Source organism: Poromitra crassiceps (genome assembly GCF_964638095.1).
Source record: "Poromitra crassiceps genome assembly, chromosome: 10".
NCBI classification, from domain to species: domain Eukaryota; kingdom Metazoa; phylum Chordata; class Actinopteri; order Beryciformes; family Melamphaidae; genus Poromitra; species Poromitra crassiceps.
The window spans coordinates 20,367,573-20,381,431 of record NC_139631.1 but is presented as its reverse complement, the minus strand read 5'-3'; the positions used below and the strand labels follow the sequence as shown (position 1 = coordinate 20,381,431).

The 13,859-nt window shown below is 48.4% G+C and overlaps 1 protein-coding gene across 1 annotated transcript in view; it reads left to right on the top strand.

The window, feature by feature from the left end:
- Positions 1-923: 923 nt before the first annotated feature.
- osbp2b (oxysterol binding protein 2b) overlaps positions 924-13,859 on the top strand; it is a gene marked incomplete at its 5' end in the record, with an annotated part of 65,192 nt that continues 52,256 nt past the window's right edge. Inside the window, 2 exons of the mRNA XM_083644359.1 lie at positions 924-1,081; positions 10,848-11,056. Coding sequence (XP_083500485.1) covers positions 924-1,081; positions 10,848-11,056 — 367 coding nt within the window. The remainder of the gene's footprint in view (positions 1,082-10,847; positions 11,057-13,859) is intronic.

Below are 13,859 nucleotides of genomic sequence, written 5' to 3'. Positions count from 1 at the left end.
TACCTTTGCAGCCGCAGTGGTTGATTTATACGTGATGTAAAATATTTTTGGCCGGCGAATATTTGAGCTTGCAGTTTTGCATAGCAGATATGTTGAATTTATTAAGTTTGAGCAATACTGCAATGCTGCTAACCGGCCTACAGGTGTGCGTGGATCTGTTCTTCTTGAGACATGGTTACGTGGGTATCCTGATTATCCCAGCAATGTAACTTCAAGTACAGCAACAGTTGGCACCTGTAAAGCTATAATTATGGGGCTGGGTGGGGTCAGAGTCCCCTCCTTTTTTTTTTTTGCTTACCTCAACGTCTGAAAATATTCTATTTCTGAAATAAAGGACCTTCATCTCGATGATTAAAAGCGTGCTAATAAAGTTATACAGGAATGTTATATTTTCATGTTTTCGTGTGACCCCCAAAGATGATGATCACTGGGAGGATATTGAATTTCGGTGTCGTCACGCTGAATTATAATGTCGACTACTCACATTTCAAAGCGTGCTGGAAGCTTCACAGTGTGCGCCGATATCGATGTGTGCGTGCGTGCGTGCGTGCGTGCGTGCGCGCGCGCTACGCGTGTACTTGCGTATCATCAAACACACAATGAAGTGCCCATAACCCACTGCTGTCTATTTAGTTGACTGATGCCGGGGTTGAAAGCAGCAGCAGCCAAGTCCCACGCCACATGTTTAGGAATGTTTAGATAACATGTGTCACGTGGTGCAGGTCTGACTCTGTCTGCATCAGCAAAGTGTCTTGGCATCACTTCTCGTCCTTCCTCCGGTGTGTCCATTCCAGCGTCATGTGAAGGGGCTTCACGGTGCTTTCCCTCGACCCTCCTCCGTCAAGCTCTCAGTGGCTTCTCGTGGCCCCAGCAGTCCCCGGTAGGAGAGTGTCTGTCCCTGCTTCATCCTGGCGGAGCGGAGGATGAGCGACCAGGGGAAGGGCTCGGCATCCACCTCTGCCGCGGCCCCAGCCCCCGGGTCGGATACTTACAAAGGCTGGCTTTTTAAATGGACCAACTACTTGAAAGGCTATCAGCGGCGATGGTTTGTCCTCAGCAATGGCCTGCTGTCATACTACAGGTAAACACGCAGAATGTGCGGCTTGGTTTCTCTAATAAATGCCAAGCGGGCGGCACAGCTAGTCCTATTTCTCTGTCAGCGCATCATTCCAGCTGGCTGGCTCAGCTGGCTGGCTAGCAGGCTAACGTTAGCTAGCTGTCAAACGGTTATGGGAGTCAGCTGTCTGATCACTTGTTTTAACATGTTTTAACTGACAGTCACACGGTATGTAGTTTTCCTTTGGCGAGTTGATGAGAAGAAACGTTACCGACACAGACACAGACACACACCAACAAGACAAGGCTTCTAAACTTAAGTGGCTGCCAATTTTATTTGGGCTGCAATCGTAGTAGCCAGTTAGCTACCAACGTTAGCCAGCTAAGGTAGCCAGCTAGCTTGCTTTATGTCAATCGGCTCATGACGGCTGAATATGAACCGCATTCTTCCAACTATCCATCAACCCGACTCAGTCATATTAATGCAGAAAACACAGGACTCGAACAGGTTTAATACAACTCATCTTGGGCAATGCCCTTTTCCTCTCAGAGTTTTTGTCATTACTTGTGAACATTATTATTATGCGTTACTTAAGTTACTTTAATCATTACCTAAATGCATTTTGTGTCCCCGATGGCGAGCCCAATTTGAGTGACGTTACAGTAACGAAATTCACTTGCAGGCGATGGTCGCCATCAACACACACACACACACACACACACACACACACACACACACACACACACACACACACACACAGAGTAGTGTGAGCCATACATAGCCTAACACCTGTGGCTCAGGTGCTTCTCGCATAGGAGTCATGTTTCCACAGCCGAGGCTCCCTAACATGGAAACAATGAGTGGATCATATTTATAAAGCATGTCCGCTCTGCGCCCGGGTGACATTCAGTCCTCCCATCCATCACACAGGCCCTAGCACACACGCCACACTAAGGGGAGCACCACTGTTTCAACTTGGAAACATGTTATTCCTAATAATGATGTGATGTCTCCTGGTCTGCAATGTCACACATAGAGCTCCAAAGAGATAGCCTGATATCATCAGACTGAATTGTCAACTCGTTACATTCCATTTCCAGCCAAAACTCAACTCAGGGGAGTGGGCGGTTTCAAAGGTCTGGACCCAGGCAATTCCAACTGAATTGGAAAATATTATAATGAAGTAAATATTAGACCTGCCAGGATGTTTTTCTGGTGATCGGGAGTGTGTCCGCCTGTAGCCTAGTATAGCTTCATGAACACTGATTAGATTGTGAGCCCATAAGAGCAACACCCAAACTCCTAAATTGAGTCCTATTTATGTAGAGATTCAGCTGTTTTCAATCTCTAAGTCTTGTTGCTTGCATTTCTAAATCAAATCTAACCACCTGATCACCTAGATCTGACCACTGTGGTTCCATAGCAAAGGTACACAATTATTGCTAGCCAAATGTTTTGCCAGCAGGTGAATTAGGCTGTCACAGTGTCTGGCACCAGGAAGAGTTTGGTACTTTTAATTGTTTGCTGTGGCACTGCGCCACCTGCAAGCATGTTTGCAGTTTGCTTGATACTATTTGACTACTTTTGTAAACATTCAAATCCTCTGTTGCCTCACCTTCTCGCCCACACAACCCTTTGTATTCTCTGTTTACCAATGTGAACAGTGTGGTTTAGTGCTAGCTCCAAGTATCCATTATTGAATGCAACATTTGGACGTTTTGTATAACGGGATGGGCATGAGAAAAAAGTAATTATATCAAACCAGGATGCTCTCAGCTATATGCACATGCTCCATTGAAAAGGAGAGTGACAGTCTCTTGTCGCAACAGATGTTCACCCTGTCCAACCCAGTTTTCCTAATGAAATGGCTCACGTCACGACAGAAACGTGTAGGCGTACTCCCTGGAGTTCACCTTCCCTGGCTGCAAATAGTGCTGCCATTACTCAAAGCTGTGACATTTGACTGAAGTAGTGTAGATTCCAATCGGATTAAAAAGCCCTCTAACTTCTAGAAAACGTGGTAGTTCAGGCTGTAATGGTTCGCGATCATAACAAGTAATAAATGAATGTGACACTTACAGTAATTGATCCTTGTAAGGGGAAGTCTTTTTGCACTTGCCCTGTTTAACAGGGAGGTCAGAGGTCAAGCTACAGAACAACAAACCCGCAGCTGGGAGGGATCCCGTGTCTTGGTCCAGGACTTTTCAGCATGGTGGATCCGTACTTGTTGACATGGGGGCTTGAACCTGGGTCGTCTGGCTGAAAGGCAATCTCCCTGCTCGCTGTGCCACCCTGCTGCTCCTGCATTTCTAATTGATGTCTCCGAAAAAGACACAATTTAAGCTTTGGATAGAAAACATACTTTTACCTACTGATGCTGTTCACAGAAGAAATGCAACTACGTTCAATGTTCATCTTTTGAAGATGATGGAAGTGCTCTCTCATACCGAGCCTATTTCATTCTATGCTATATGAACTGTCACTAACACAGTGCACACCAGTGCCACACCTTCACAAAGAGCCCGATTGTCTTTTTGCCAGCAAAGGGTTAGTTGAAACAGAGAGATAGAAGCCAGAGCCCTGCTGCGCTGACGCTGAAAGGAAAGAAGCCTGTTGCCTCGACCCTTTATTAATAGTCCATTATGTTGTAAGGTGACTGCTGTCCCTGAAGTAAAGGTAGCCTGTCGACATCTGAGCACACAGAGGCAGTGGAGCGCACAAGTCCCCACAAAGACATCTGAGCACACAGAGGCAGTGGAGCACACAAGTCCCCACAAAGGAGATGCTGATGAATGTCCCCTCCACTGCTGCCTGCCTGCCTGGCAGACAGACAGACAGACCACGCTGTGCGTGTCTGGCCTCAGGCTTTGTGTGGCTGCCTGCTCAGGGCGCCTACCACTGTCTGCACTTCCATTAGAAGTCAAGTAAAAATAATGAAGCATATTATTATTATTATCTGGTGCAAGTTGAAGTACAGTATCTTCATTGTATGCTAAGTGATAATAATACTTCATTGTATGCTAAGTGTTAATAATGTGTGATATGTCAGATTTATTCTACTAATTATCTAGTACATGAAGTACTTTGAGCAAATAAAATTGTGACTAGCTTTAGACTAGCTTTTATCATACTTAAGTTTACACCTCTTTGATGTCCCATCTTTGTGCCTTTAGCTTTGTAAGGAATATTTAATCTCCTTATTCAACGATTTAATGATGTCACTACACTATATACGTGTATAATACGATTTGATTGAATGACATTCAACATTTGATTAAACACCATCAGGATGCAGAAGCCCAAACGAGTGACGACAGATCACAATCACATGTTTCACAACATGCATTGATCAGTTGTAGGCTGTCTTCCAGTGACTGTATTTATTTGCCCTTTTCAGAAGCAGAGCAGTTTATTTTTTCCAACCACAGGGCATAATCTCAATAGCGACCGTCCCTTTCCAATTAGAGGCCTAACCAATGACTTTAAGCATCACCTCTGTCCCCAAGGCTGGTGCGACAGGGAGGATCACCTCTGTCCCCAAGGCCAGCTGGTGCGACAGGGAGGATCACCTCTGTCCCCAAGGCCCACTGGTGCGACAGGGAGGATCACCTCTGTCCCCAAGGCCAGCTGTTGCAACAGGGCAAAGTTGAGGCGGAGTTCATTAGCCTGTAACTGAGAAGTCAAAGTGTAGTGATGTAATCTGTGGTCAGCACTTGAGCCTGTTAAAATGTAATGGCTTTTATAGATGCAACATTGCACTTGCTCCATTGATTCCTCTTTGCTCTGACACTGCAAGCCTGCCAGTTTCTTTACTCCACGTCAGCCTTATGTCCTGTGTTTCCTTTGTTATAAATCACAGAGAGAGCCTCATCGTGCAGTTCTTACTGGAACGTGTGACAAGATCTCTGTCCCCCTCCTCCTTACTGTAGTTTAATTTTTAATTTCTTAATTGACTTTTCCTTCCAGTTTTAATACTCTCAGCAACACTTACTCACCTCTTAGAGTAAATCCCACTTGGGCCTTTAAGGAAGATTACAGGGCATTACAGCCTTGAGTGCTATGAGAGCTCCCCCATCAGTCAGTCCAGGCTTCTCTTTCATACTAGAGAAGCTCCCCCATCAGTCAGTCCAGGCTTCTCTTTCATACTAGAGAAGCTCCCCCATCAGTCAGTCCAGGCTTCTCTTTCATACTAGAGAAGCTCCCCCATCAGTCAGTCCAGGCTTCTCTTTCGTACTAGAGAGGAGGCCGTTTCTTTACTCACTTGTTTCGCTCTCAGCCGTAGGACAGTAACTGGATAGTATGAATTTGAGTGCTCAGTGGGGGTTCGGCACCAGTTGTGTCTCTATGGAGAGTCAGGTTGTGGTGCTGCTGCTGCTGCTGGCACACTGAGCTCTGGGGTGAAAGGAGGCGGGGCAGTGAGAGCGGTGAGCTAGCCAACCGTGGGCCCAGCTGGAGGGTCCAGCCTGCTCAGAGCCTTCTACACTAGCCTGGCCCATCAGAGGGTCCAGTCTGCTCAGACCCTTGTACACCAGCCTGGCCCATCAGAGGGTCCAGTCTGCTCAGAGCCTTCTACACTAGCCTGGCCCATCAGATGGTCCAGTCTGCTCAGAGCCTTCTACACTAGCCTGGCCCATCAGAGGGTCCAGCCTGCTCAGAGCCTTCTACACTAGCCTGGCCCATCAGATGGTCCAGTCTGCTCAGAGCCTTGTACACTAGCCTGGCCCATCAGAGGGTCCAGCCTGCTCAGAGCCTCGTACACTAGCCTGGCCCATCAGAGGGTCCAGTCTGCTCAGAGCCTTCTACACTAGCCTGGCCCATCAGATGGTCCAGTCTGCTCAGAGCCTTGTACACTAGCCTGGCCCATCAGAGGGTCCAGTCTGCTCAGAGCCTTCTACACTAGCCTGGCACATCAGATGGTCCAGTCTGCTCAGAGCCTTGTACACTAGCCTGGCCCATCAGAGGGTCCAGCCTGCTCAGAGCCTCGTACACTAGCCTGGCCCATCAGAGGGTCCAGCCTGCTCAGATTCTTCTACACTAGCCTGGCCCATCAGAGGGTCCAGTCTGCTCAGAGCCTCGTACACTAGCCTGGCTCATCAGAGGGTCCAGCCTGCTCAGAGCCTCGTACACTAGCCTGGCCCATCAGAGGGTCCAGCCTGCTCAGAGCCTTCTACACTAGCCTGGCCCATCAGAGGGTCCAGCCTGCTCAGAGCCTTCTACACTAGCCTGGCCCATCAGAGGTCTAGCCTGGCTCATCAGAGGGTCCAGCCTGCTCAGAGCCTTGTACACTAGCCTGGCCCATCAGAGGGTCCAGCCTGCTCAGAGCCTTGTACACTAGCCTGGCCCATCAGAGGGTCCAGTCTGCTCAGAGCCTTGTACACTAGCCTGGCCCATCAGAGGGTCCAGTCTGCTCAGAGCCTTCTACACTAGCCTGGCCCATCAGAGGGTCCAGTCTGCTCAGAGCCTTCCACACTAGCCTGGCTCATCAGATGGTCCAGCCTGCTCAGAGCCTTCTACACTAGCCTGGCCCATCAGAGGGTCCAGCCTGCTCAGAGCCTTGTACACTAGCCTGGCTCATCAGAGGGTCCAAGTCTGCTCAGAGCCTCGTACACTAGCCTGGCTCATCAGAGGGTCCAGTCTGCTCAGAGCCTCGTACACTAGCCTGGCTCATCAGAGGGTCCAAGTCTGCTCAGAGCCTCGTACACTAGCCTGGCCCATCAGAGGGTACAGCCTGCTCAGAGCCTTCTACACTAGCCTGGCCCATCAGAGGGTCCAGCCTGCTCAGAGCCTTCTACACTAGCCTGGCCCATCAGAGGGTCCAGCCTGCTCAGAGCCTTCTACACTAGCCTGGCTCATCAGCACAATGACTGGAGCTGGAGATGTGCAGAGAGGAGAGGGTAAGCTGAGATCTAATCTTGTTAATGGCCTCTTCCTTGGTTTTAGCACCGTGTGTGTGTGTGTGTGTGTGTGTGTGTGTGTGTGTGTGTGTGTGTGTGTGTGTGTGTGTGTGTGTGTGCGCGTGTGCACGTGTGCACGTGTGCGTGCCTGTTGGGGTGGTCTGTGTGCGAAAGTGTGAAGCTTAGGGCTTGGTTAAAGAAATCGATATCGAATAGATATTCATTTCAATGAACTGATATTGATTCATAAAGCCCAACTATAAATATAGCATGCTAATTTCTAGCACTCATTTCTAGCGTGCTCGCCTGTAGCTCGCTCGCTTTGCATCCTCCGCAGTTGAGCAACTGAACAGAACCCCTCCTCCTTATTATAGTAGTGAGATATCAATATTTTAATATAATGCCTTTTCCTGTGGTTGCTTGAAGCTTTAGGGTTAAAGCTTAGACGTTAGACTCACGTCGTTTGGTTCTTAGTGCAACGAGATCTGGTAAACATCTGTAAAGAACATTGATATTTTTAATAATGCACCAGAATAGAGGGTTCCTTGTGCAACTTGTGCAGCTTTAGTTCTTTGAGAATCTCTTTAATATTCAAGCGAAATTGGCATTGTAACTTTGTGTATCGGAATCTTATCGAATCGTGAAATCAGTGGCGATAGTACCCTGCCCCAGTGAAGCTGTGAAGGTGAGAACCTGAGATAGTAGGGACTCTTCAGCCACCTTTAGTACTTCAGTGTTTCAGTGTTTCAGCAGGTCATACTGTCCGTGTTGCAGCGTTATTGCTTTGGTTTGCTTGTCTCATGTTTTTGTTTTTCTTCTCCTCAGCACGACCCCCCAGTGCTTCTCTAGCTCTCTCTCCCTCCATGTCTTCTCTAGCTCTCTCTCCCTCCATGTGTCTTCTCTAGCTCTCTCTCCCTCCATGTGTCTCGTGATATTATTACAGCCCCCAGTCACACAACCTGTGTCTCACCCTCTCTGCATTCTGTGTACTGTCTGTGTATTATTTCCTATGCCTGCCTGTGTGTGTGTGTGTTGTGTCCTGTGTGTGCTCGTGCCTGTGGCAGTCTGTTTTGTGTTCTGTTCATAGGTTACTGTTCTGTCATTACATGCTCCAGATCGGCGGATTTGTGTTTTATGAGGATGTGTGCGCTGAGGAACGACAGGTAAAAAGCCCTGTCATGCTCTACTGGCTCAGCACAATATCCCGGACCCCCCCCCCCCCTCTCTCTCATGTCCTCAGTCACCCCCTACTCACCCTTCACACCTCCCCCTGCCCCCCCCCCCCCCTGCCTTAGTGGTCCTTATCTCTCTCGCCCAGCTTTTGCCATTTCCTTGGCTCTATAATTTCATGGCCGTTGCATGGCCTGGCCTGGCCTCCCCACAGGGCAGAGGGAGTGAGCATGGATCTCATCTTACTCATCAGCAGCACACTCAGTTGGATGACCCACTTAGAGCCACGACTCTGAGGCAGCTGAGCTAAGCCGCGACGCTGGAAACTGCCCACCCTCCTCCTCAGGTTTTTCACCCCCTCCTCCTCAGGTTTTCACCCCCTCCCTCAGGTTTTCACCCCCTCCCTCAGGTTTTCACCCCCTCCCTCAGGTTTTCACCCTCCTCCTCAGGTTTTCACCCCCTCCCTCAGGTTTTCACCCCCTCCTCCTCAGGTTTTCACCCCCCCCCCCCCTCAGGTTTTCACCCCTCCTCCTCAGGTTTTCACCCCCTCCTCCTCAGGTTTTCACCCCCTCCCTCAGGTTTTCACCCCCTCCTCCTCAGGTTTTCACCCCCCCCCTCCTCAGGTTTTCACCCCTCCTCCTCAGGTTTTCACCCCCTCCTCCTCAGGTTTTTCACCCCCTCCTCCTCAGGTTTTCACCCCCTCCTCCTCAGGTTTTCACCCCCTCCTCCTCAGGTTTTCACCCCCTCCTCCTCAACTTTTCACCCCTCCTCCTCAGGTTTTCACCCCCTCCTCCTCAGGTTTTCACCCCTCCTCTTCAGGTTTTCACCCCCTCCTCCTCAGGTTTTCACCCCTCCTCCTCAGGTTTTCACCCCTCCTCCTCAGGTTTTCACCCCCTCCTCCTCAGGTTTTCACCCCCTCCTCCTCAACTTTTCACCCCTCCTCCTCAACTTTTCACCCCCTCCTCCTCAGGTTTTCACCCCCTCCTCCTCAGGTTTTCACCCCCTCCTCCTCGTCTTTGGATGGAGTGAAATCCTGCAGACTCTCGGGCGGCCCTTCCCTGTCCTCGAGCATAGCTTGTCTTAACTGTGACAGAACGCTAAGGAGCCAGCTTTCCACCACCCAGCTGTAAATGCAATGTTTCTCTGGCATTTCTTTCTTTTTTTTGCCTTTTTTGTGACCCAAGTTTGCTTAGCTAAAATTAGACGTAGCAACTAACAACGACCCATATTTGAAAACTGATCATGATGTGTAGACTGTAACTTTCCTGTTATGCCTCTAGTACAGTAGTTCTCAAACTTTTTCACATCAAGCACCCCTAAACTAACACAAATTAGACCACGGACCCCCATTTGATAAGATTTTGTCCCAGGGTCCCCCATCTAATACGATTTTTGTTTTTGGATGTTTTATTACAGTGTATGAAACCCATGACCAAAACATCATTGTGTTACTTATGGATTGTATTATAGTGGAATGACCACCATTTTTGCTGTGGGGCCCCCTGGAACCCCCTCGAGGACACCTGGGTGTCCATGGATCCCACTTTGAGAACCACTGCTCTAGTATTACTTATTTTAGGGAAGTTGTAACAGCAGATACAGGGTTTTTAATGTCTTTACATTTTTGCTAAAGTTGGGTACATTTTGAAGCAATGTGACCACTGGCCATTGTGACTTGCACAGTGCATGAAAGCAAAACACATAACAGCAAGAGCACATTATCACCCCCCCCTGTGTTTTTTCATCTGTCCCTCTCCTGCTTTGGCTCTCTACCCAGCTCTCTCTCTCTCTCTCTCTCTCTCTCTCTCTCTCTCTCTCTCTCTCTCTCTCTCTCTCTCTCTCTTTTACAACTTGTCTCCCTCTGTTCTTTCTTTGTCTCCTGCTGTTATTCATTGTTTGGTTTTGTTCAGTATGGAGGCTTGGAGCCAGACAATGGCCTTGTTATCTTGACTACTGTGGCCCGCTGAATGTGCAACAGTTGGTCTTGGTGGAGCCTACACAGAAAACCCATAATTCTGCTCAGTCATTGCAGATCAGTTGGATCAAGCCGAGCGAATTATACGTGAATTTCATGCATTTATCATTGTTATTTATTTGGGTTCATTTTGTAATGTTCAAACTCTCCTCTTTGTTTTTGCATTAGCTCATGCTCAGGCTTAGTTTCCATGAATGGTCGGATGTGCTACAGAGAATGTGTATGTTTATTGGGATTTGACCCTTTGAAATGACCAGGTGTTTCCCCTGCTGCATGGCTCTCAGGGTGATTCCTTATATGATCATCTGTGGCAGACAGTCCTCTGTCTCTCCGCGCCGCACTGCCTGTGCTTGTTGTCCATAGGAATTTTAATCGTGCTACCCTACCTGCAGAAAAGAAGAGAACAGGCCAGCACGCAAAATGTCCTTTCAACTTTTACTGGCCATCTGGGACAGACGGCAGCAATGGACGTTTTTTGCTGAAACGTCCGTTGCTGCTGTCTGTCCCAGATGTCCATCTGGGACAGACAGATCTAAAATTTGAAAGGACATTTAGCATAGTGGCCTGTTCTCCTCTTTTCTCCTTAAATTTATTTTGGCTCTGCACCTAAACTGAACGTTTGGGTTTGAGTGTGCTGCTCGCTCTTGGTCAGTTTGGACTACCCTACCTGCAGCCTTGCCGAATCCAACAAGTAACTCCAAAGCCAATGTCTTCAACTCTGTCTCTCTCTCTGCCTGATGCTCTGTTGCAGGACACAAGCAGAGATGGCCCATACGTGTCGTGGGACAATCAACTTGGCCACCGCACACATTGACACAGAGGACGCCTGCAATATTGTCCTGACCAGTGGTGGGCGCACTTACCACCTGAAGGCCAGCACAGAAGTGGAGCGCCAGAGATGGGTCACAGCACTGGAGCTGGCCAAAGCTAAAGCCATCCGCATGATGAACGATCAGTCTGGTAAGGGCCGCTGGAACAAGTAGCTCCTGTAGGAAGAGTGTGATGCATTCATGAAGCACTGGTGCGAGACATTAGCGGTCAGAATCTAACCTTGATAAACAGCTCGAGGTTGGGTGATTGCAGATACATGGGAACAGGCGATTGGAGGAACAGTGGGAGTAACTGCTCTCAGTGTGTGTACATTGTGTGTTGTTGATCTCAGTGTGTGTACATTGTGTGTTGTTGATCTTGTGATTTACATTAGTTCAGTTTCACAAATGGCTGCAAGGTGAAAGGTGGGCTGAGTTCTGATTCAGCATGTACGGCACGTTACCGATATCCGCTTATATTTGAATTCCCTCCAGCTCCAGCTACCAGTCTCTAGTGTCCCCTGACATTTGATATTCAGCAAAGCAGTTAACACCCTCTCCTGGAGTCTTTATCTCATCTAATTCAGATCCCAATCGGAGCCAGGAGAGGGCAGCGCTGTCTGCTCAGTCCAGTCCAGACTGGAGTACAGGGTTCCTCCTCCTCCCACCCCGGCTTTGTCGCTACGGTGTAATTTTACGTTCTCAATAAATAAATAAAAAGTGCAACTTAGCATGAATTTGGACAATTATTACCATATCTGTGTACAAACATTTGGAAACAAACAAGATAATAAACAAGCAGATAATAAACAAACAACACTCAAAAAGCTTAAAGACAAAACAGCTTAAACAGCTTACAGTAGCTGGTGCCCAAAAAGCCTTATAATGGTAGGGGAAAGCCTGGAGCATGCTAAGGGTAGCGTGAGAACCTGGCCTCCATTCAGCCTTGTCCTGACAACGGAACTCCTTTCCAGAGAGCCTTATTCTTACGGCTGTGTTTGGTGTGGCTGGTCAAAGGCTGTGAGAAAGGCCTGTGAGGGCGGTTCTTCTTCACGTTCCTCCCTGGCACCATCTCTAAAGACTCTGCCCCACTCTTTCACACACAGGCTCTACAGAGACCCAGACAGGCTATATATTCCTCTGGCCTCCATTTGAAAGTCAGATCACTAAATTTAGATTGGGAGAGAATGTGAATGTATTTTAGCTTACTGCTTCCAGTAAGCAAGAGTGGAATGCTGGTATTTCTAGATCAGAACTACACGATATTTGTATTTTGAAAAGGTTTGGCCATTGTTCTACTGTAGCAACAGTATTTGGTGTGTTTGTGTGTCCGTGAGTTTGTGTGTGCATGCAGCATGCTAGGCCAGGGCATCCGTTTCTATCATGCTGATGTTCAGCTACATCCTACATGCCACTGCATTTTGTTAACGTTTGTTATGTCAGGTCCTTTTGTCTACCTTGTTTACTTGAACCTTATCCTGTGCTTTGGACAAGCCCTGTGACTTACAAGAGGAGCATTATTGCCTGAACCATGGGGGAACAGTGGTATATATTTATGGGTAGTCATCTAAAACAGCTACTTTCTCTGTGAGGTTTTGTGGATGTGTTGTGTAGTGGTGGAAAAGTGGAAAAGGACTGTAAGAATGGCTCTTATTTGAATATTCACATAGCAGACTGAGAAATAAGGCCAGATGATTCATCATCATTAGCCGGGGGGGGGGGGGGGGGGGGGTGGGGGGGGCTGATTTCTAGCTGTGAAAAATGACTCCACAGCTGGGGGGGGGGGGGCTACCCCAGCTAAATTAACTGAGAATGAACAGTTTTAAATAATGATAATCGGCTGTTAGTCTTGAAATGGTTCATTTCTTGTGACATTCTAACATTTGTGAGCACTTGTCCCTCTTCCCAACCCACTTTATCATTCAGCAGTTGTGGTGTGACTAAAATGCGTTGAGCAGTCTTGCTGGTCTCCCTGAGGTGTGTGTGTGTGTGTGTGTGTGTGTGTGTGTGTGTGTGTGTGTGTGTGTGTGTGTGTGTGTGTGTGTGTGTGTGTGTGTGTGTGTGTGTGTGTGTGTGTGTGTGTGTGTGTGTGTGTGTGTGTGTGTGTGTGTGTGTGTGTGTGTGTGTGTGTGTGTGTGTGTGTGTGTGTGTGTGTGTGTGTGTGTGTGTGTGTGGTGAGTGGACACCAGCGCTCCCCTGGAGGTGAGCCCATTACCTTTTCCTCACAGGAAAGAGAAGTACCTGGAACTCTCTAAGCTCTGTGTCAGTGCTGAACGATGACACAATCATAACCCGTTGTTGACAATCACTGTTGTTGCTGTATCTCAGTACCATTTTTGTCTGTAGCTTGTACACGCGATATCCACTTTATTGTGTGTGTGCACCTAGCTACTACCGGGTCTCGACCCCCCCTACAGCACACCTGGAATTTTTCCAATGCATGAACTGGACATCAACAAGGTGCTGCTGGAAGTATTATTTCCACAGATATCGATGCTGACTGATGCTGACTTTCGGCAGTAACTGCTGAAAAACCAGTTCTGCCTCAGGTTAGCCTCTGGCCATGAAGGATGCACCCGGTCTCTCAGCAACACTTTAGGTTTGCTGTGGCATTCAAATCATGCTTAGTTGGTACCAAGGAGCCCGATGTGAGCCAAGAAAACACTCCTCACATTACACTGACAGCACCACACTCTGTTGTTGACACCAGTCATGGTGGGGCGGCTGTGGCTCAGGAGGTAGAGCGCGTCGTCCACCAACCAGAAGGTCGGTGGTTCGATCCCCGGCTCCTCCAGTCCGCATGTCGAAGTGTCCTTGGGCAAGACACTGAACCCCAAATTGCTCCGATGGCTGTGCCAGCAGCACCCTGCATGGCAGCTGGCCGCCATGTAGTGGCTAGTCTGACTGACTGTAAGCAGGAGGTATAAGCTTAAGCTCTGCCATTGGTGCCGACC